Raw genomic sequence first — 20,612 nt, forward strand, 5'->3', positions numbered from 1 at the left:
ACGTCTCATCGTGCACAGCCACAGGATTCCAGCCTCTGTCTTTTGTGTGAAACGTACCCCTGCAGAGGCATGAGTTTCACTAATTTGCTAGAACTCCACTGGGGTCCATTCTAAAAGGTGGTCGTGTGCTGGGGTTTAGAATTATACAATACAGAAGTAGGCCAATATTGTTAGTCCTCTTTTTTTAAAGCTGTCTAATTAGTCTGTCTTCATTTTCACAGCCCTTTTTAGATTTTAGGTTGCAAGTACATTTGCAATTCATTTTCAAGTGCTACACTTATTGTAAATAATTTAAAGATACAGTGGTTCCTCATTCCTTTCCCCAGCCCGATGTTTTCTATTCAGTTACATTAGATCAAGTGGAGCTGTCTTGACGCCCTGGAATGCAGAGTATTTCTTGTCACTGAGTAGGCAGTATGTTCGCTGTTAATCAGCAAGTCCAATTTAATGGTCGGAGTATTCCCATTGATAAAAGATGGTGTCCTCCCATCAGAGGGCCTGAGAAACAACTAAACCTCCAGTTCTGACATCTTAATTATCCAACTGGCTGTTTTGCACTCCATGGTGGCACAAAGTCTGTCGTTCTTAAAAACACACCATATTGGAAAGATGCCCAACATCACTGACCACTATTGAGGAAAGAAGATGGACCTCCTGAAAATGCAGTTAGATCACCAAGAGCACTCTGAAGCTGGAAGATGGACTTCCTCCAGGACACTGAATCTGGAAAGTCCATCTATAGATGATTTCCCCCACCCACCCCAATATTCATATATTTGAGTATCTGTAAAATCATAACCAGAGCTATATTTACATTTAGTGATGATCTGGAGTCCAGGATTGCGGGCAGCCTCCATCCTGAACTCAGGGGCATCTCCAGGCATGCTTCAGATGAGTCCCAACATTTGCGTGTCATGTTCACAGAATGCCTGCAGTGCAGAAGAGGCCTTTTGGCCCATTGAGTGCACCAACTTTCTGGCAGAGTATCAGGCCTTCTTCCCCTGCCTTAGCACGATAATCTTTCCCATAGCTAATCTATATAACCTAAGGGGCAATTTAGCATGGCCAATCAACCTAACCTGCACATTGCTTTGACTGTGGGAGGTAACCAGAGCACTTGGAGGAAACTCATGCAGACAGGAAGAATGTGCAAACTCCGCAGTCACCCTACGCTGGAATTGAACCTGGGTCCTTGGAGATGAGGCACTGTGCCATTCCCGTGTGTTTTGGCTGGTGTCACAGAGAATTGGACATGGCTGGTTGAGCCTTCATCTGCATCCTATTGGTGGAATTTCATACTAGTCTCCAGCAGGTTTCCCATCTGCCATTTTGGACCCTAGTGGAAGCTCTGGCTGTTAATTCACACTGGCCTGACGTTGATTTCTACGCCTCCTGCCATACCCCTCCCCCATGTCTGTCATTAAACCTGCTGGTTGGCATTTGGGAGAATGCACCAAGATTTTGCTCCCGGCTCTCCCTGTTTTTGTTGAAACTTGGAAAGAAGAATCTGATCTTTATGCATAAATCAAGTACCTACAGTGTTTCGCAGTCTGGATGTTAAAATTGTAGGCTTTGGAGGCAAATAGATTGTTGCTGCCTCCAAGAAGCTTGGCCTAATTGGAGTGAAGGATCATTAGGATACATTTGCTTCTCTCTGTTAAGGAAACCAAATCTTAAAAAAAGAAGTCTGCATCTATCATGACCTCTGATCCAAAACACTTCTCGCCCAGTGAAGTACTACATGAGAATGGCCACTAGATAATCTCACGATGTTGATTGAGGGACATTGGCAGGACACTGGGGAATAACTCCCTTGCCCTTTGATAATTTGCCATGGGATTCCCAGTGAGGGCAGGCCAGACCATGGTTTAATGCCTCATTTGAAAATAGCACATCTGATAGAGTGTAGCGTTCTGTGTGATGTATTGGCCTTTTACTTTCTGTACTTAAGTCCTGGAATGGTACTTAAACCCACAACCTTCTCTTCCTCACATCACATGGATTGTAATGATTCAAGAAGGCAGCTCACCAGCACCTTTTCAAGGGGAGGGCAATAAGTGCTAGCCCGCGATGTCCACAAGAATGAAGAACTAACCTTTTCTAACTCGACAGATGCCTATTAATCTGCAACTATAAACTAGTAGGTGTTTAGTGAAATGTTTTTCAGTACCTTAGAAAACAAAATTCACTATGAATGTGTCCTACTTGCAGAACCTAGATAAATTTAAAGGATCTCTTTTGTCTCTGCCTTTTGAATGATTCTTTAATATCCAAAATCATTCAGTATGTTAACTACAAAAGACTCAGGTTTGTTGTCTTTACTGTAAATTGATCCAGATAAGGTACAATTGAAACATTCTATTCATTTTGTTTTTAGGCAAATGTTCCTTTACACTTGGCCACTTCACCTATTCTTGTATCAGAAGGTGCTGCACTAAAAGAAGGAACAGTGGGAAGAGGCTTTCTTGATCGACAGAGAAATTTTGAATCTTGTGGATCCATGCAAACATCCATAACTGTTCATGTTACACAGGCCTCTCCAGAGAACCAGTTGAGCAGCAGTTCTGTAAAGAAAAGACGAAAAAGGAGACGCAAGTCAAGAGTGGACAATGTGAAAAGAGATGATAATGGGGATACTTCAGAGAATGAGGACATGTTTCCGATTGAAATCAGCTCTGAAGAAGAGATGGAATTCACTGAAAGTGTAAGGTATGTACTGAAACATTCACCAACTGTACAGTAAACCCAGAAAAACTATTGTATTCATTCATGGGGAATTTGCTCCTTTGTCTGTTTTTGGGATTCAGAGTTTTTTTTGCTTAAATTAATTAACAGCCTTTTCATACTCACTGTGGCTATTCTGGTACATGAATCCAATTCTTTTTTATTTGCATGTAGCTTTTTACTATTTATTTTTGCATATGCATTAGCTTGATATGAGAATTTAAAAGGTTGTTGATTTGCTTGGTCTAATTGGTCTATCTATTATCCACTCCACTGCTGAACCATTGCTTATTGCCAAATCATAGCTAAGCTGAAGCTGCAAAATTGAATAATAATTGTTTTGCTTGTCAGAAACTAGTTTAAATCACTTTAATCCCATAATTTACAGGGTCCCTATTTCCATTATCATTATTTCTGTGCTTTACATTCCTTCTGAATTTCTGTTCTATTTTCCTACATATTTGGTTATATGAATATACCAAGAAAAAAAACGCAGAAAAAATATAACTTTGCTTTCTCATTCTCTTGGAGAATCTGTCTAGCTATTTATTACAGATCCAACTAATGCTAGACACTTGCTGCAATGGGCAAAGTATTGGAATTGCTTGTCCAAGTCTGTCTTTTATTGCTGGTTTCTGAGGAAATTGGGATGGAAGTGCACAATTTAACTGTAGCTAACATCAGCCAGTTTTGTAAGATGAATGGGAACTTGTGGATCTCTGTTAGCATTTATCATTTTGGATCTTGGTATCTGGAGAAATTACCAAATAAAATGTGATATGTGCCAAATTCACAGCAAAATAGAGCTGTGGGGAGAGGAGGAAGCTTATATTTTAGGGTAGAACCCTTCATCAGTTCTGTAAAGATGAAAGATAAGAACATTAACAGAGTCAGTTAAACTGGGGAAGTGGGGTTGGGTGAAGGAAAACAACAGGGACTCCAATTATAGAAAGATTGACTGCCTCTGCAGTATGCTTGAGGGGGAAAAACAGGATGATAGATTACAAAATTATTTCAGTGAGGAAACTTAAGGAAACAAAAAGCATCATTAAAATTGATACAAAGATGTGCTGGTTAAAGTCCAACCAGTCTATTTGATAATAATTGCACAAGCTTTCGGAAACACGAAGGAACAGTGTTTCTGAAAGCTTGTGGGTTTATTATCAAATAGACTGGTTGGACTTTAACCTGGTGTTGCGAGACTTTTTACTGTGTTTTACCCCAGTCTGACGACGATGGCATCTCCACATCCTGGTTGGCTGGATCAGCCATGCTAAATTGCCCCTTTTAGTGTCAGGGGATTAGTGGGGTTACAAGGATGGGACCTGGATGGGATTGGTGGGTTGATGGCCAAATGGCGGCCTCCTGCTCTGTAGGGATTCTATGAATTAGAGGTTTACAGCACAAAAGCTCCTTTCCGCTAGAACAATGCAAAAATAATTATTCCCTCCCTCTGTCATCCAATACCTTTTTTACCTTTTTTAAACTTTTTTTTGAATATTGTACACTTGCCTTAAAATAAACAATGTTTTTCAGTTGTTCCCCAATAGAAGGACATCAGCAAGTGATATGGGAGGGATGTCAATGGTGGAATAACAACAATGACTTTGGATAGAATGGATTTGATGAACACCTTGCATATTTGTATTTGCCTGGTTTGACATGTCCAGTCTTTTTACTGGTTCTCCTGAGGCTATGCTACATAAGCTCCAACTTCTCCAAATCTCTGTCACTCATATCCAGCAACGCTAGCACCTACCTGACAACGTGGAAAGCTGCCCAGGCATTACCTGGTTCACAAGAAGCAGGATCAGTTCAATCCAGCCAATTATTTCCCCATCAGTTTGCTGTCTATCATCAACCAAGTGCTATCCAATAGTGTTTGCTCAGTAATAATCCGCTCCGTTTGGGTTCTGCCAGAACCACTCAGTTCCAGTTTAATACAGCATTGGCCCAAGCATGGGGGAAAGGAACTGAATTGTAGACATGTTGTGAGGATGACTGACCATCCTTGATATCAAGTGGCATTTGTCCCCTTGTGACATCAAGAAACCCCAGCAAAATTGAAATCAGTGGGAATCGGGGAAAACTGTCTAGAGCTGGAAGATCTGATAAATCTTGCTGCACAGTGGGAATGAATATTTGTTGCAAAGTAAGGAAACATTATTTTAAATGTTCACTAAGGAGCACAGTAAATATAGAAATAATTACACTGGAGGAAATGGAAGCAGTGAGGTGATAACACAGTGAGGACTTGGCAAAATAACATCAGGACAACAAGGTAAGGAACCCATTCTAACAGACTGTAGAAAATTAGAATGATGTACATTAGGAAGGATAGAAATATCACCTACAGTTTAGAAAATAAGAAAATGCGTAGAAGAGCACAGGGATTTGGTAATCCAGATGATCAATCATTCAAATTACAACATAGCAAATTAAAATGCCAGCAATTGTATTTTTTTGTAGCATGGATTTGAAAATTAGTGAAGTTGTGTTACTTGTCAAGGACCCTAGTCAGGTCCTACTTCTGTGCACACGTCTAGGTTTCATGCTACTAAAAATGACAGAAGTACTGGGAGGAGGGAGACAACAGCTATTGTGAAAGATGGAACAGGCTGGGTATTTTCCCTACAGAAAATAGGAGAATTTGAGGTGACCTGAGAGAAGGCATGGGTTAGACAGGATAGGTGTGGTGAAAATTTTAGCTGTATTTTAACTCTGCAAGTAGGTGGGCTTTGAATTAGTTAAAATCTCACCATGTTTCCACATGTGGGAAGATAGTTAATCATTAATCCTCTCGGAAGAGTGGTTAGAATGTGAAACTCAATACCAGAGCAATTGGCTGAGGCAAATATTTTGGATGCTTTCAAGGAAACTCGGCAAGTGTATAAGAGAAAATGAAACAAAGATATGCTAAAGTGGCATATCAACACCAGGAAGAAAGCCAAATGATCGGTTTCTGCACTTATGTTCTGTGTAATAGACTGTTCCTCCCATCCTGCCTACAATTGCAGAACTTTCAACTTTCTTGACTCTATCCTCTCCTTGAACCCCTACATCTTGGTACCAGCTCCTTTCTCCGAAAACATGTTTATTAATTCAGTGACCTTCCTAAATATTTTTCCCCTTTGTTGCTTGACGTCTGTTGCCACGTGAAGTGCCTCGAGATGTTTATAACCTTACAGGCACTTTACGTTAAAGATAAATGAGTTTGTGTTGCCTCCAAAGCTTTTGAAAAGGGAGATTGACGACAGAGTCAGAGGTTGTTGTGGTAGATTTACAGGAGCAGGGGGCAATGGCATAGCTAGAGGGTGTGCAGGGGGGAGCAATCGCTCCTCTGAGCACATTTTTCAGAAGTGGTGCCTTTTATACTCACTAACTCCTGCCCACGCTCAACCTTCTGACTGACAGCCCGATAAAGCAATCGGGAGCACGGCTCCCCACTCACTAACTGACAAGTTTACGGAGAGGCTGGAACGTGTTTTGGGAATGTACATAAGCTAGGAACTGAATGGCAGAAACACTCATGTAAAGTACAGTGAGGTGAGCAGATAAACAAACTCGTTTGTTAATTACACTATCTTTTAATTCTGTCACAAAGTTGAGCCAGAAGTTATGAAGTTGAAATGTCCCATTTCTCTGAAATTAACAATCTTGCAGCGCTCCTGAGATTATAGTGTCAGAGAAATATTCATTGTCCTTCCTACTGTCTTCAAAGTGTCCGCATGAGGGGATTTTGAATGCCTTTTGAACTTCATGCACAGAATTCATTAATGATCTGTAATTATTGATTTTTTTTTTTAAAATGTGTATTTTGTGGTTATATATTGTGTTTGCTCAAGTCATTAGACGTTCTAGGACGGATTAAGAAAGCAATACTAGGCTTTATAACTAGAGGCACAGAACATAATGTCAGGAAGTTATGCTGAAGCACGGCGGCACGGTGGTTAGCACTGTTGCCTCTCAGCACCAGAAACCTGGGTTCAATTCCTGGCTTGGTTGACTGTATGGAGTTTGCACATTCTCCCCATGTCTGAGTGGGTTTCTTCTGGATGCTCCAGTTTGCTCCCATAATCAGAAAGACATGCTGGTTAGGTGCATTGGCCATGTTAAATTCTCCCTCAGTGTACCCAAACAGGCACCAGAGTGTGGCAACTATTGCAGTAACTTTGTTGAAGTGTTAATGTAAGCCTATTTGTGACACTAATAAATAAACTTTGAAACACAAATTCAATCTCCGCTTGAGGTACTGTGTCCAATTCTGGGCATTACATTTTCGGGGGGATATGAAGGCTTTGGAGAGGCTGTAAATGAGATTGACTTGGAATGATATCAGGTTTGAAGGATTACAATAATGTGATTAGGCTGGAGATGCTGGGGTTGCTTTCCTGAGAGCATGGAAGGATAAGAAGTGCTGGAGTAGAATTGTTTAAAATCCTGAAGAGTTCAGATAGAACAAATAAAAAAGAAACTGATTTTGAATGGCTAAAAGCTGAACAGCCAGAGGAAACAAACTTCTGGTGATTCTCAAAAAGAGAGGCTACATACAAAGAAATAGTTCATACAGTCAGTGGTTGGGATTTGGACCACACTGCTGGATGAGGATGTTGGAAGGTGACTCATTGGTCGTCTTTCAAAGAGGAATTGGATAAATACTTTGGGGGGGCGGAAGAAACGATAGTTGGAGTGAGATTAATGGGATTGTTCTTTGGAAGAGCAGAAGCAGACTGGGTGGGCCGAATGGCCCTCTCCAGTATCATATTTCCATAACAGCTGAACTATTTTACCAAGTTTACTCTGCGTGCTACTGAACAAGTGTGATGGTTTCATCCCTCGTGAGTGCAGTGACTAATTTTAGTAGTGAGCTCTATCTAAATTACATTTGTTATTTATTTTCTAGATCATTGCCTACGCACTGAATGTACTAAAGATCAGGTAGCAGCTATATCTGGTGTCAGCTTTCTTGTCTCCGTAATGTGCATTGAAATCGTGAACTGTCTTTTGTAGATTATCATATTGCTGGCCTCAGCACTCCTTCAATCAGTTGTACTTTTTAACCAAATCATGGCAAATCTTCTTTACACCAACAAAAATAAAAAGTTGCCCTGTGTTAATGACAGTTTGACAAGATGAGGAGAGAAGCCCTGCTCAGTTCATATTTGGGTTGTACATAATGACTACCGATTTGATGCGATAGAAAAGTTTGAGTGGTAGGATTTTATTGGTTAATCATACGCAGACATTCTGGACTATTCCATTTATTTGAAAATGACTTGTTGGTGATTAACGGAGAATCTTCCAAATTTATCCATGAGGTTAAATAATGGAAACACTTGACTACAGCGCCACTTAGTGACTGATGCATATCATTGCAGAAAGTCCATGATTGGAAAATCTCTAGTAGGCACATAACACAGTAAAGGCCCCATCAAGTCTTCTCTGCTCTAAAGGAAACAATGTAAGAAGCCTCTCAACACCAGGTTAAAGTCCACATCTAAAGAAAACAATTTAAATCTATCCAGTCTCTCCTGTAGCTCAAATGCTCTATCCCAGGAAACACCCTGGTGAATCTCCTTTGTACCAGCTATGGTGAAATCACATCCTTCCTAAAGTGAGGTGATCAGTACTGCACGTAGTACTCCAGCTGTGGCCTAACCAATATTTGGACAACTCCAGCATAACCTCCTTGTGCTTATACTATATGTCATGATTGATAACAGCAAGTGTCCTATATGCTTTCTTAACTACCCTATTCACCCGCTCTTCCATCTTTAGGGATCTATGAATAAGTATCCCAAGATCCGTCTGTTCCTCTGAGCTTCCTAGTGTCCTGCTATTACATTAAACCTCAATAGTTATATATTAGGCACACAGAGATATCTGTGTGTGCTGTTTTTATTTAATGTGCACGCGCACAATTGTTTTTGGAGGAGTAGAAGACAAATGTCAGGAAGCTACGCTGGACCTTCGTTCAGCCTGAAACCACTTTGGTAACCAAGTGAAAATGTTGGTCGGAGCTGCAATGTCTTGTCATTAAAAGTGGGGTGGGGTGGGAGGGAGGTGGTGAGGGGGTGTGTGTGTGTGTGGGGTCACTGCGAACAGCAAAGAAAGCTGTTCACTAAAGTTTAGTGTGGTCTGAAACTGGTGCTAAGTCGAGGGGATAACTTGCCATGAAGCATTGCTGCTGTCAGCAGACAGGTAAACAGCCAGTCAGTCATATTGAAGCAAACTGGGAAGTTCAACCAAATATTAGCACTTTTAAGTTTTCAAATGGGAACCTCAGTTATTTGTTAAAGTGGAAAATGAAGATGCACAAATATTAAACATTAAAAAAAAATATGTGCATTCTTTCATAATATGGGGAGATTTGACATTCACCATTCGGGGCCTGTGAGCTTTGGGTTTTGCAGTAATTGAGTTAGCACACCGTTTAAAAGCCCAGTTTCACCTCATTCAATAAGGTATAAGTGTTTACTCCTGCTCCTATTTCTTATGTTCTTCTTATGTTTTGCAAGCATTTTTATACCAAGACTAGCAGCATAAGAGTAGAAGTTCCCACTGACTTATCAAAGGGTGTCTCAAAAATGCACTCTCTGGGGAGCTGCAAAATCACCTGACAGTAGCTTCTGAATTTCCTTTTATTCTTTTGCATATCTGACTCTAGAAGTTGCTGTTGATTTTGATGAAATGAGTGGTGAAAATTTCACCCTCGTTACATAGTAAAATCTGGACCATAAAGTTAAATGTGCACATGCCCAACCAATTGGCTCCATTACCAAGACCTTTTTCAGAACTTGGTACAAGTTTCACTTTTTGGCTTCATCTGTACCACCTACTCCTTTGAATCGGAAACTAATTCTATTTTGTTCTGAAATAAGCTGAGTTTGGATTTCCTGTACTGTTTTGATGGTGACATAAAGACTACTTTAGCTTTCATGTCTTCTGTTTATTTCAATTTGTTTTTGCATAAACATCTCTCTATCTGATCAATCATTCTAATTCATTAAAAAGAAATGGGGCTTGTCTCATTTTAGTGACTTCCTTAAGTAGAATCAATTTTCCCTCATGACACAAAAAAAATACTGTGGATGTTGGAAATCTGAAAAAAGAACAGAAGGCAGCCTTCACAGGCTGGGCTCTTTCACCACCTCCCTTCTCACTGTCCAGTGTCCAAAAGATTCCTCAAGTGAAACATTGATTTACTTGTACTTTCAATTTGGTATACTGTATTCACTGCTCATGATGTCTCCATGTTGGGAGACCAAACACAGACTGAGTGACTGCTTTGCAAAACACCTCCCATTTGGTCTGCAAACAAAGCCCTGAGCTTCGGGTTACTTGTTGTTTTAATTTGCCACCTTGCTCCCAATCTGACATTCCTGTCCATGGCATTACTAGTTTTCCAATCAAGCTCATTGAACAGTATAGCTTCTTTCACCTCGGCACTCCACATCCTTTTGGAGTCAACGTTGCGTAGCACCTATTAAATCATGACCTCTGCTTCCCTCTTGTTTAAGAAAAATGCAAAATACTGCAAACGCTGGAATCCGAAACAAAAACACAAAACTGCTGGAAAATCTCAGCAAGTCTGACAGCATCTGTGGAGAGAAGTAGAACCAACATTTTGAGTCTAGATGATCCTCCATTAGAGCAGCTCAAGTCAATGTTGGCTCTACACTCATCAGGTGCTGTCAGACCTGCTGAGATTTTCCAGCATTTTCCTATTTTTGTTCCTTTTTTTTTAATCTTATTTGCCAGGCCTAACTATCTACCTTTTTTATGCCTTCATATTGCATTCTGCTGGTGTTTTAAGCAGCCATTACACCTTGTTTGGACACCAAAGTTAGTTTCTTACAAGATCCATTAGCTTTAGCTATTGCATCAAAAAAAAATTTGGGGTGGCACAGTGGTTAGCACCGCTGCCTCAGCGTCAGACACCTGGGTTCGATTCCCGGCTTGTGTCACTGTCTGTGTGGAGTCTGCACGTTCTCCGTGTCTGCGTCGGTTTCCTCCGGGTGCTCCAGTTTTCTCCCGCAGTGTGAAAGATGTGCTGGTTAGGTGCGTTGACCTGAACAGGTGCTGGAATGTGGTGACTAGGGGAATTTCACAGTAACTTCATTGCATTATTAAGGTAAAGCCTTACTTATGACTAATAAATAAACTTTACTTGTTATTTCCTTGGCCTCAACCCCATCAGAAACCTTCTTCTTTGGTCTTCCCCTGCTCCTCCACTGGCTTAAGAACTCTTACATTTGTACCTCTCTTCCATTCTGAAAGTCATTTCAACCTGAAATGTTAATTTTGTTTCTCTTTCTGCAGGTGCTGTCTGATCTGCTGGGTCTCTCCAGCAATTTTTTGTTTTAATGATCTGATTTCATAAGATTTATGGAGTTGTTATTGCTCATTATAATTTCTGTTGATCTTTTTACTGCACCTTTCTACTGGTCTACTAGTCACCATCTCTTTGACTAGTGGAGTGCCCCAGGGGTCGGTGCTGGGGCCTCAGCTATTTACCATTTATATAGATGATCTGGCGGAGGGAACCGAGTGTAGGGTATCGAAATTTGCTGATGACACCAAGATTGGTGGAATGGCAAATGGTGCGGAGGGTGTGGAGAGTCTGCAGAAGGATCTAGATAGGCTGGGCGAATGGGCCAGGAAATGGCAAATGGAATTTAATGTTGGCAAGTGTGAAGTTGTCCACTTTGGTAGGAATAATGGTAGGAAGGACTGTTACATGGCGAAAAACTGCAGCAGGCGACGGTGCAGAGGGACCTCGGGGTCCTTGTGCATGAGTCGCAAAAACCCAGCCTGCAGGTGCAGCAGGTGGTCAGGAAGGCGAATGGGATGCTGGCCTTCATAGTGAAGGGGATTGAATATAAAAGTAGGGAGGTCTTGCTGCAACTGTACAGGGCACTGGTGAGGCCGCAGCTGGAGTACTGTGTGCAGTTTTGGTCGCCGCACTTACGCAAGGATATTTTGGCCTTGGAGGGAGTGCAGAGGAGGTTTAAGAACATAAGAACATAAGAAATAGGAGCAGGAGTAGGCCATCTAGCCCTTCGAGCCTGCCCCGCCATTCAATAAGATCATGGCTGATCTGTCGTGGCTCAGTTCCACCTTCCCGCCCTCTCCCCATAACCCTTAATCCCCTCTCTTATCAAAAACCCATCAACCCGCGTCTTAAAAATATTTAGCGAGGCAGCCTCCACCACTTCAACAGGCAGAGAATTCCAGAGATTCACCACCCTTTGAGTGAAGAAGTTCCTCCTCAACTCCGTTCTAAATCGCCCCCCCTTTATCTTGAGGCTGTGCCCCCTAGTCCTACTGTCTTTTTTTGAGCGGGAAGAGTCTCTCCACCTCTATCCTATCCATCCCATTCATCATCTTATATGTCTCAATGAGATCTCCCCTCATTCTTCTAAACTCCAACGAGTACAAGCCTAGTTTATTCAGCCTCTCCTCATAGCACAACCCCCTCAACTCCGGTATCAGCCTAGTAAACCTCCTCTGCACTCCCTCCAAGGCCAAAATATCTTTGCGCAGGTGCGGCGCCCAAAACTGCACACAGTACTCCAGCTGCGGCCTCACCAATGCCCTATACAGCTGCAGCAAGACCTCCCTACTTTTATATTCAATCCCCCTCGCTATGAAGGCCAGCATCCCATTCGCCTTCCTGACCACCTGCTGCACCTGCAAGCTGGGTTTTTGCGACTCATGCACAAGGACCCCGAGGTCCCTCTGCACCGTCGCCTGCTGCAGTTTTTCGCCACGTAAGTAACAGTCCTTCCTACCATTATTCCTACCAAAGTGGACCACCTCACACTTGCCAACATTAAATTCCATTTCCTGGCCCATTTGCCCAGCCTATCTAGATCCTTCTGCAGACTCTCCACACCCTCCGCACAATTTGCCGTTCCCCCAATCTTGGTGTCATCAGCAAATTTCGACACCCTACACTCGGTTCCCTCCTCCAGATCATCTATATAAATGGTAAAAAGCTGAGGCCCCAGCACCGACCCCTGGGGCACTCCACTAGTCACCATCCGCCAATCCGAATAGCACCCGTTGACCCCCACTCTCTGCCTCCTATTTGACAACCAATCCTCTATCCACGCTAACACCCTACCCCCAACTCCATGTCCCTCGACCTTCTGCAATAACCTCTTGTGAGGTACTAGGCTGATGCCGGAGTTGAGGGGGTTGAGCTATGAGGAGAGGCTGAATAGACTAGGCTTGTACTCGTTAGAGTTTAGAAGAATGAGGGGAGATCTCATTGAGACATATTAGATGATGAATGGGATGGATAGGATAGAGGTGGAGAGACTCTTCCGCTCAGAAAGGACAGTAGGACTAGGGGGCACAGCCTCAAGATAAAGGGGGGGGCAGTTTAGAACAGAGTTGAGGAAGAGCTTCTTCACTCAAAGGGTGGTGAATCTCTAGAATTCTCTGCCTGTTGAAGTCGTGGAGGCTACCTCGCTAAATATATTTAAGACGCAGGTTGATAGGTTTTTGATAGGCAAGGGGATTAAGGGTTTTGGGGAGAGGGCAGGAAAGTAGAACTGAGACACGACAGATCAGCCATGATCTTATTGAATGGCGGGGCAGGCTCGAGGGGCTAGATGGCCTACTCCTGCTCCTATTTCTTATGTTCTTACTGCTTCCCAACATATTTGTGTCACCTCCTTGAATTTGTATTCTACAAACCACTTGCAGCAATGAATGTATGATTTAACTTAAATGGTAGTCGTGGGGGTTATTTTGGCCAAAGAGCAAAAACGTAGTAAATTAGTGCTTTGAAAATGTCCTGTTAGCATGCAGTTTGGCCTGAATTGTTGCATTATATCCAGGTACCTTATACATTTATGGCAGAAGAAAGCTGGCAGTTTAACATTCAGCTACTGATTAGATACAACTTTAGTGAACTTTTCACACCCACTTCCACTGAAAATTGGCAGCTGAATTTAACAGCATGTTGCAATTGCCACCATCACTCCCAGCCCTCAAAACGCAGGCTAAAATGTTAGAATGTTAGAACGTTAAACAGCGTAGGCAAAAAAAATTCCCCATAATCTCATCTGTGCTACAGAAGCCAAAAATAAAGTTTGTAATTTTTTTTTAGTCCAAGAGTTGGCCAAGTTTAAAAACTCAGTTCCATCTCTTTGCAATGTCAACTTGAGTGTGATGTTTTGCATTGTGTAGATTAATTCTAAAAGCAGCCTTCAGAGTCCAGCATATTTTTTTTTTGCTTCTCGCTTTAATTCCTAATAATAGTGGGGAAGCCAACTGGCTTTTTAGAACAAAGAACAATCCAGCACAGGAACGGCCCACCAAGCTTGCACCGTGCCAATCACATTTTTTGATCTAGGAAGCCTGCATCCCTCTATTCCTGCCTGTTCATGTGCCTATTCAGATAAGTTGTTAAATGTTACTAACACGTCTGCTTCAGCCACCTCACTTGGCAGTGCATTCCAGGCCCCCACCACCCTGTTTTTTTTTAAAAAAACCTTTTTTTTTCTCCTGTACATCTCTACTGAAGTCCCCCCCCCCACCACCACCACCACCATGAACATGTGCCCCCTAGTAATTGTCATTTCTATCTTGGGACAAAACTTCCACCTGTTGTCCTTTTTGTACCCATGTGGGTTTCTGTGCCATACCATTATTCATGATGTGTTTTTTTTTAAACAATTACAATTTGCCATTTGAAGCTTTTTCCCTAACTACTGCATTGCTTTCTTCCTTAAGGAACTTGACAAATACATACAGTGACAAGCAACTGCAGGTCAATTCCTCGGGTAACTTCACCCACTCTTCGGTGCATCCCCTATCAGACAGCGAATGTTCATCCAGATATAAGTAAGTGGTCTTTTTGCCAATGTTTTTGACTCATTCCTGCATTAATAGATATTGTATTGTTCTATCTACTTTTTGTCCGTTCAATGTACGTGTACTGACGAGCCACAAATAATAAACTTTAATTGGAGCGGGGGTGTGGGGTAGATTACTTCTGTTCTGCTGGTATTTAGGATAGATGATCAAAGTGGCTCATTACCACAATGTAATGGTTTTGTGTAGTGACACTTGCAAAATGGAAGCTCTTGCAGTGGTTTTGGTGTTGTGTAGCTTGAAGTTTAATTTGTCGAACATTCTGAAAGCACCTGCAATTGCATATGATTAAATTGTTGTTGACATTACATTTTGGTTACAGATCTCAAGTGAGAGACATGGTGGCACAATGATTAGCATTGCTGCCTCAGACGCCAGGGACCCGGGTTTGATTCCGGCTTTGGGTCAGTGTGTGTGGAGTTACACCTTCTTCCTGTTTGTGTTTGTGTTTCCTCTGGTTTCCTTCCATAGTCTAAAGATGTGTGGATTAGGTGGATTGGCTGTTGTGCCTTAGTGTCCCAGAATGGGTAGGTTGCTCCTTTAGTGTTCTCCTTAGTGTCCCAGGATGGGTAGGTTAGGTGGATTAATGGGGTGAATGTGTGGGATTATAGGACTAGGGTGGGGGAATGGACTTGGCTAAGAATGTTCTTTCGAAGAGTCAGTGCAGACTTGATGGGCCACATGGCCTCCTTCTGTACTGTAAGGATTCTGATATTTTGATTGAAAAAAGAATTGAACATATGGTGACTAGATGGGTAATGACTATTTCACTTTGCTTGTGCCCAAACCACAGTGACAATGTAGCAAAAATGCTTGAAGATTGCACATTTCCACACAAATGCAAAAACGCTTCTATTAGATTGGTTAGTAGGATTGTGCAACATCAAAGCAGTGGGGCTGCTGTACAGTGATTTAACCGTTATCAGAACTGGGAGATACATTGTCATATTGATAAATGTTCATTCTGGACAGAAAATGGCCTGTTTTGTCAGTTACTAAATAACTGCTAGATTATTATTTGTGGCTGATGTTGGTCGTCATGTTTCAGCAGATGACCAGGAAATTCCAAAGTTAGTTCCTCAATTCATCACCATAAATAGTTGACAACACAGTCGTTTGGCAAATCCCAGAGAATGAAAACAAAAGTTGGAAATAAAGTGTAAAGTCTTGGATTGACTGGTCAATGACCATCTCATGATTTTTAAAAAAAGGGTATTTCTTTGTCACTTCAAATGATGCATAAATGGTGATATCCTGCACTGCTTTAGACATGATTTATTACTGATATCAATTTTGTATGTTGTCCAATTTGTATCACATCTATGTTTTTAAAAATATTATTCCATTTTCAAATGGAAACAGCACTGCTCATTTTAGCTCAAATGCGTGTCCTGATTAAGTAACACGCATTGTCAGTGCTGTAACAGTCAGCTTGCTTGTTTTATTTGTCATTTGTACACTCTGTGCTCAGATATTTCAGCAAGAGCCCAGCAACCTAATTAATTCTGCTTTCTTTGCTGCATTGCAAAACTCCAGTCTGCCTGTAGAAATCAAGCAACGTACTTCACATCTTTTGGCTCCTGTTGCTGGAGGCTTGTCTAATTCTTGTCCACAGCCATCGTCACTTTTTCCATCTATGCTCAGGTATAAGAATGTTGCTGCAGTGCCCACTTAGTGATGCTGCTAATACATTAACCATTCAGGACGTGTAATAATTTAAATCTGTTTTTAATTAACCTAAAGGTTTGATGTTTGCTCATTCTTAGACCTCAATATTATGTTTTCAATTTTAAATCCAAAGTTTATTATGATTACACCATTTTCCTTAGTTTTATTGTTTTAGCTGTTTGTTTTTTTTTTAATCAGAGCATTTTAAAGGGAATGCAATTTCAAAGACGCACACAGATTTGCCTTGTATCTGTCAGATTTGACATTTGCTGTTGTATGGCAAATTCTGTTTAGGCTTGGAATGTCTGTGATTTGTGGATGAAGTTGATTTTTATATTCTAGCCACATTCACCTTATTCAGACTGCTCTGTCAGCCATCATACACGAAAATTCCTGCACTGTGTACCTTCAAAGGCTGGGTGGATATTTTCTCGGATATACTCGTCCATCCTGATGGAAACAAAACATCAAATTTGAGTTTATAATGTGTTACTGACTGGTGTGTGTTTCATACTGTTTATTTAAATTGCCAAGGAACAATTTAATCATCTGAACACTCATGTGAAACTATTAACATGTATTTGTATCGCTGATGCGTTAATATTATGACTTCTCTCGGGCCAGTTGTTGTAAATTGTGATGGATGATTTAAGCTAGCTCCACAATGTCCTGCTTTACTGGATCTTGGCACTGAACATTTGTAAAGAGCTCACTCGTACCAATGTGCACCAGTATGCATACCAGACAGCCTCACTCCACAAGCATCAACCTTTCAATGTTTCCAGTGTGCAAGTGGGGGAGTACCTTTTTAACATTTTTTTTTAAGGTGGTTCTACTTTGATTTTTGAAGTCTCAAGGCTGGAGTGATCTACCCAAATAAAGGGAGTTGAAACTTAGAGTCCTTTTCAGGTTAATGGTTTTACTCCCCAGACATCATCTTTTGTTGATGTGAGAGTGATAGTTTAGTATCATCCTTACACTGAGGAAAAATTATTTTCTGCATATTTCTGCTGTTGAGCATTATAAAATTAAAGGCCCTGATCTTGGCTGTGCAACTATGTAATATGGTAACATCCAATCTTGATACTATCCAGTAACTACTTTATTTACTTGTCTTCTCACGCACAATTTTTTAAAATCTTGGTGATGATCTGTACGACGGGCCTTAAACTGTCTTTTAAAAAAGACTAAATAGAAGTGTGGTACTGTGTGAGATAAATTGGAGCATGAACCCTCTCTGACCTGCTTCTGTACACACAGTCTCTGGATTAAGTCTAACACTGGCAATAGATTATCCATTAAACTCATTCAGGATGAACAGGAGAAAGAAAATAACGACGAGTAGAAACACATATATTGTCTGCTCGGCTTACAGGATTTGCTGAATAAAACAATGATTTTGTTTTAAATTTTGGGACAGCCCTCAGTCAGTGATTGAAATCATTCTTGTATAAATGTCAAAATGGAGATTGTAATTTGGGTGTAAGTATCACTGCTAAGACCTGTATTTATTGCCCAACACTGGTTCCCTTAAAGGAGCCAGTGGTGTACCTCCTTGAACTGACAAACATCTAAATCAAAATGTTGTGTGACTTGGAGATAATGTGACTGAACTTCGATAATGTGACTGAACACATTGACGAAGGAAGTGCCATGGACGTGGTGTACATGGACTTCAGCAAGGCGTTTGATAAGGTCCCCCATGCAAGACTTCTTGAGAAGGTGAGAGGGCATGGGATCCGAGGGCCTTTGGCCTTGTGGATCAAGAACTGGCTTGCCTGCAGAAGGCAGAGAGTGGTTGTGGATAGGTCTTTTTCTGAATGGAGGTCAGTCACCAGTGCAGTGCCCCAGGGATCTGTTCTAGGACCCTTGCTGTTTGTCATTTTCATAAATGACCTGGATGAGGAAGTGGAAGGATGGGTAAGTAAGTTCGCTGATGACACGAAGGTCGGTGGTGTTGTGGATGGTCTGGAAGGATGGCAAAAGTTGCAGTAGGACATAAATAGGATGCAGGACTGGGCGGAGAAGTGGCAGATGGACTTCAACGCGGATAAATGCGTAGTCGTCCATTTTGGCAGAACCAACGGGATGAATGAGGACAGTATCAAGGGCAGGAGTCTTGGTAGTGTTGAGGAGCAGAAGGATCTTGGGGTCCGGGTCCACAGGACTCTTAAATTGGCCTTGCCGGTGGAAGAGGTGGTCAAGAAGGCGTATGGTGTACTGGCCTTCATAAATCGAGGGATTGAGTTTAGGAGTCGGGAGGTAATGCTGCAACTTTATAAGACCCTTGTCAGGCCTCATTTGGAGTACTGTGCGCAGTTCTGGTCGCCTCACTATAGGAAAGATGTAGAAGCTATTGAAAGGGTACAGAGGAGATTTACAAGGATGTTGCCTGGACTGGGAGGCATGCCTTATGAAGTTAGGTTGAGGGAACTGGGTCTCTTTTCCCTGGAGAGACGTAGGTTGAGAGGCGACCTGATAGAGGTTTATAAAATGTTGAGAGGAATAGATAGGGTGGATTCTCAGAGGCTATTTCCCCGGGTTGAAATGGTCGCTACGAGAGGACACAGATTTAAGGTGCAGGGAGGAAAGTACAGAAGTGATGTTAGGGGTAAGTTTTTCACTCAGAGGGTGGTGAGTGAATGGAATCGGCTGCCGTCAGTGGTGGTGGAGGCGAACTCGCTGGGGTCTTTTAAAAGACTTCTGGATGAGTATATGGGGTTTTATGGGATTGGGGGTTATAGATAGGTGTTGATGTGATCGGCGCAACTCGTGGGCCGAAGGGCCTGTTTGTGCTGTAGTGTTCTATGTTCTATGAAAAGGATGGAGGTGATGGTGTTTCTATGCTCCTATTGCCCTTTTCCTCCTGCCAGGCAGAGGCTGCAGGTTTAGGAAGTGATAATGACTTGCTGCAGTGCATCTACAAACAGTAAACACTGCTGGAAGTAGTGATGAGAGTAGTGGATATTTGTGCTGATGGATGGGTTGCTGGTCAGTGAGACCACCTCTGCCCTGGATGGGTGTGGCTGCAATAACATTCAAGCGGAGGGTATTCTATGGCACTCCTGACTTGCATATTGTAGTTGGTAGAAAAAATATGGCGAGTCAGAAGAAGAGTCAACCACCATGAATGCCTCTGACCTGCTGTTTAGCTGTAGTTGGTCCTATTGAATTTAGTCCAAATGTTGGTTGGGATTTTGGTGCTGATAATGCCTTGAAAGATGGAGATGGTTACTGCTAGGGACAAACATTAATTGCACCAGCCTGAATGCTGAAGTCCATGCCTGCATTACTTGAGGAATTGCTAATGTAGCTAAACACTCTGCAGTGATCAGTGAAGAGTCCTTTACTGAGGTATTTGGTGTCATGCCTGTTGAATATTGGCTTGACGATGCAGCGAGCAATGATCCCTGTAAAATGTGCAGCGACTTGAAAGTTTCCACACAGACCTTATGCAAGTTGAACAGTTAAGTTGCTGCTTGTGCTAGCCCTGCAGAAACGATTAGGTGAAATAACAAAATTGTTAGATGAAGCAGCCAGATACTACAGAAGAAGCTAAGAGCTAGTTTAGGGCACTTGTTCTAAACACACTCCCCCACTCCCTCCCCCTGCCACCCCACTCTGTTCATGTCCATGTTTGAGCTAAGGCTGTAATGAAGTCTGTAGCAACTGGTCATTGGTGAGCACTTGAGTTCTGATGAACAATCATCCAAATTTGAAATGTTGGCTCTGTTCTCCCTCTGCAGATGCTGTCAGACCTGCTGAGATTTGTCCAGCATTTTCTGCTTTTGTTTCAGATTCTGCAGTAATCGCTTTTGAGTGAGCGGGTTATTGCTGAGTGTGTGCTGCTTTGAAAGCACTGTCGATGACCCCCCCCCTTCCATCATGTAGGCTAATTGGACAGTAGTTGGATACATCTGTCCTGATTTTCATGAACAGGATGTGTACGTTATCTGGTAGAAGTTACTCTTTTAGCTGTGCTGGGACAACTTGGTTAGTGTGAGTTCCACCCTGGAGCACCAGGATTCCACACACAGGCTATGATTTTGGTGGGTTCTGTTGCCCCTGCTATATCTAGTGCACTCGGGCATTTCTTGATATTTTGTTGGGTGAATTGCTTTGAATGACGGTCGTAACCTTTGGGAGAGGCCGAGAAGGATCACTCACTCGCTTGGCACTTCCAGTTGAATTTGCTCTTTTGGTGACAGTGATTGACTTGCTGAGCCATGAGGTTAGATTCTGACGGAATTTGATTCTGCTTCTGTTGGTATATAGAGTTTCGTAAGTGCCCCTATTTGAACTACTAGATTTATTTGGTTATTGGTGGTACT

At 42.0% G+C, this 20,612-nt stretch overlaps 1 protein-coding gene across 5 annotated transcripts in view; it reads left to right on the forward strand.

The window, feature by feature from the left end:
• lpin1a (lipin 1a) overlaps positions 1–20,612 on the forward strand; it is a 131,508-nt gene that overhangs the window by 62,922 nt on the left and 47,974 nt on the right. For 3 of the 5 annotated variants that reach the window (XR_013887000.1, XM_080192169.1, XM_080192170.1), the window contains exons 4-6: positions 2,378–2,709; positions 14,473–14,583; positions 16,150–16,257. Coding sequence is in view for 4 of the 5 variants with exons in the window: in XM_080192169.1 (XP_080048295.1) it covers positions 2,378–2,709; positions 14,473–14,583; positions 16,150–16,257 (551 nt within the window). In the remaining variant the exon portion in view is untranslated. The remainder of the gene's footprint in view (positions 1–2,377; positions 2,710–14,472; positions 14,584–16,149; positions 16,258–20,612) is intronic. The other 2 variants (XM_080192172.1, XM_080192171.1) reach the window with 2 other exon arrangements.

Source organism: Carcharhinus amblyrhynchos, chromosome 7, assembly GCF_965287045.1.
Source record: "Carcharhinus amblyrhynchos chromosome 7, sCarAmb.v2.hapA, whole genome shotgun sequence".
NCBI classification, from domain to species: Eukaryota; Metazoa; Chordata; class Chondrichthyes; order Carcharhiniformes; family Carcharhinidae; genus Carcharhinus; species Carcharhinus amblyrhynchos.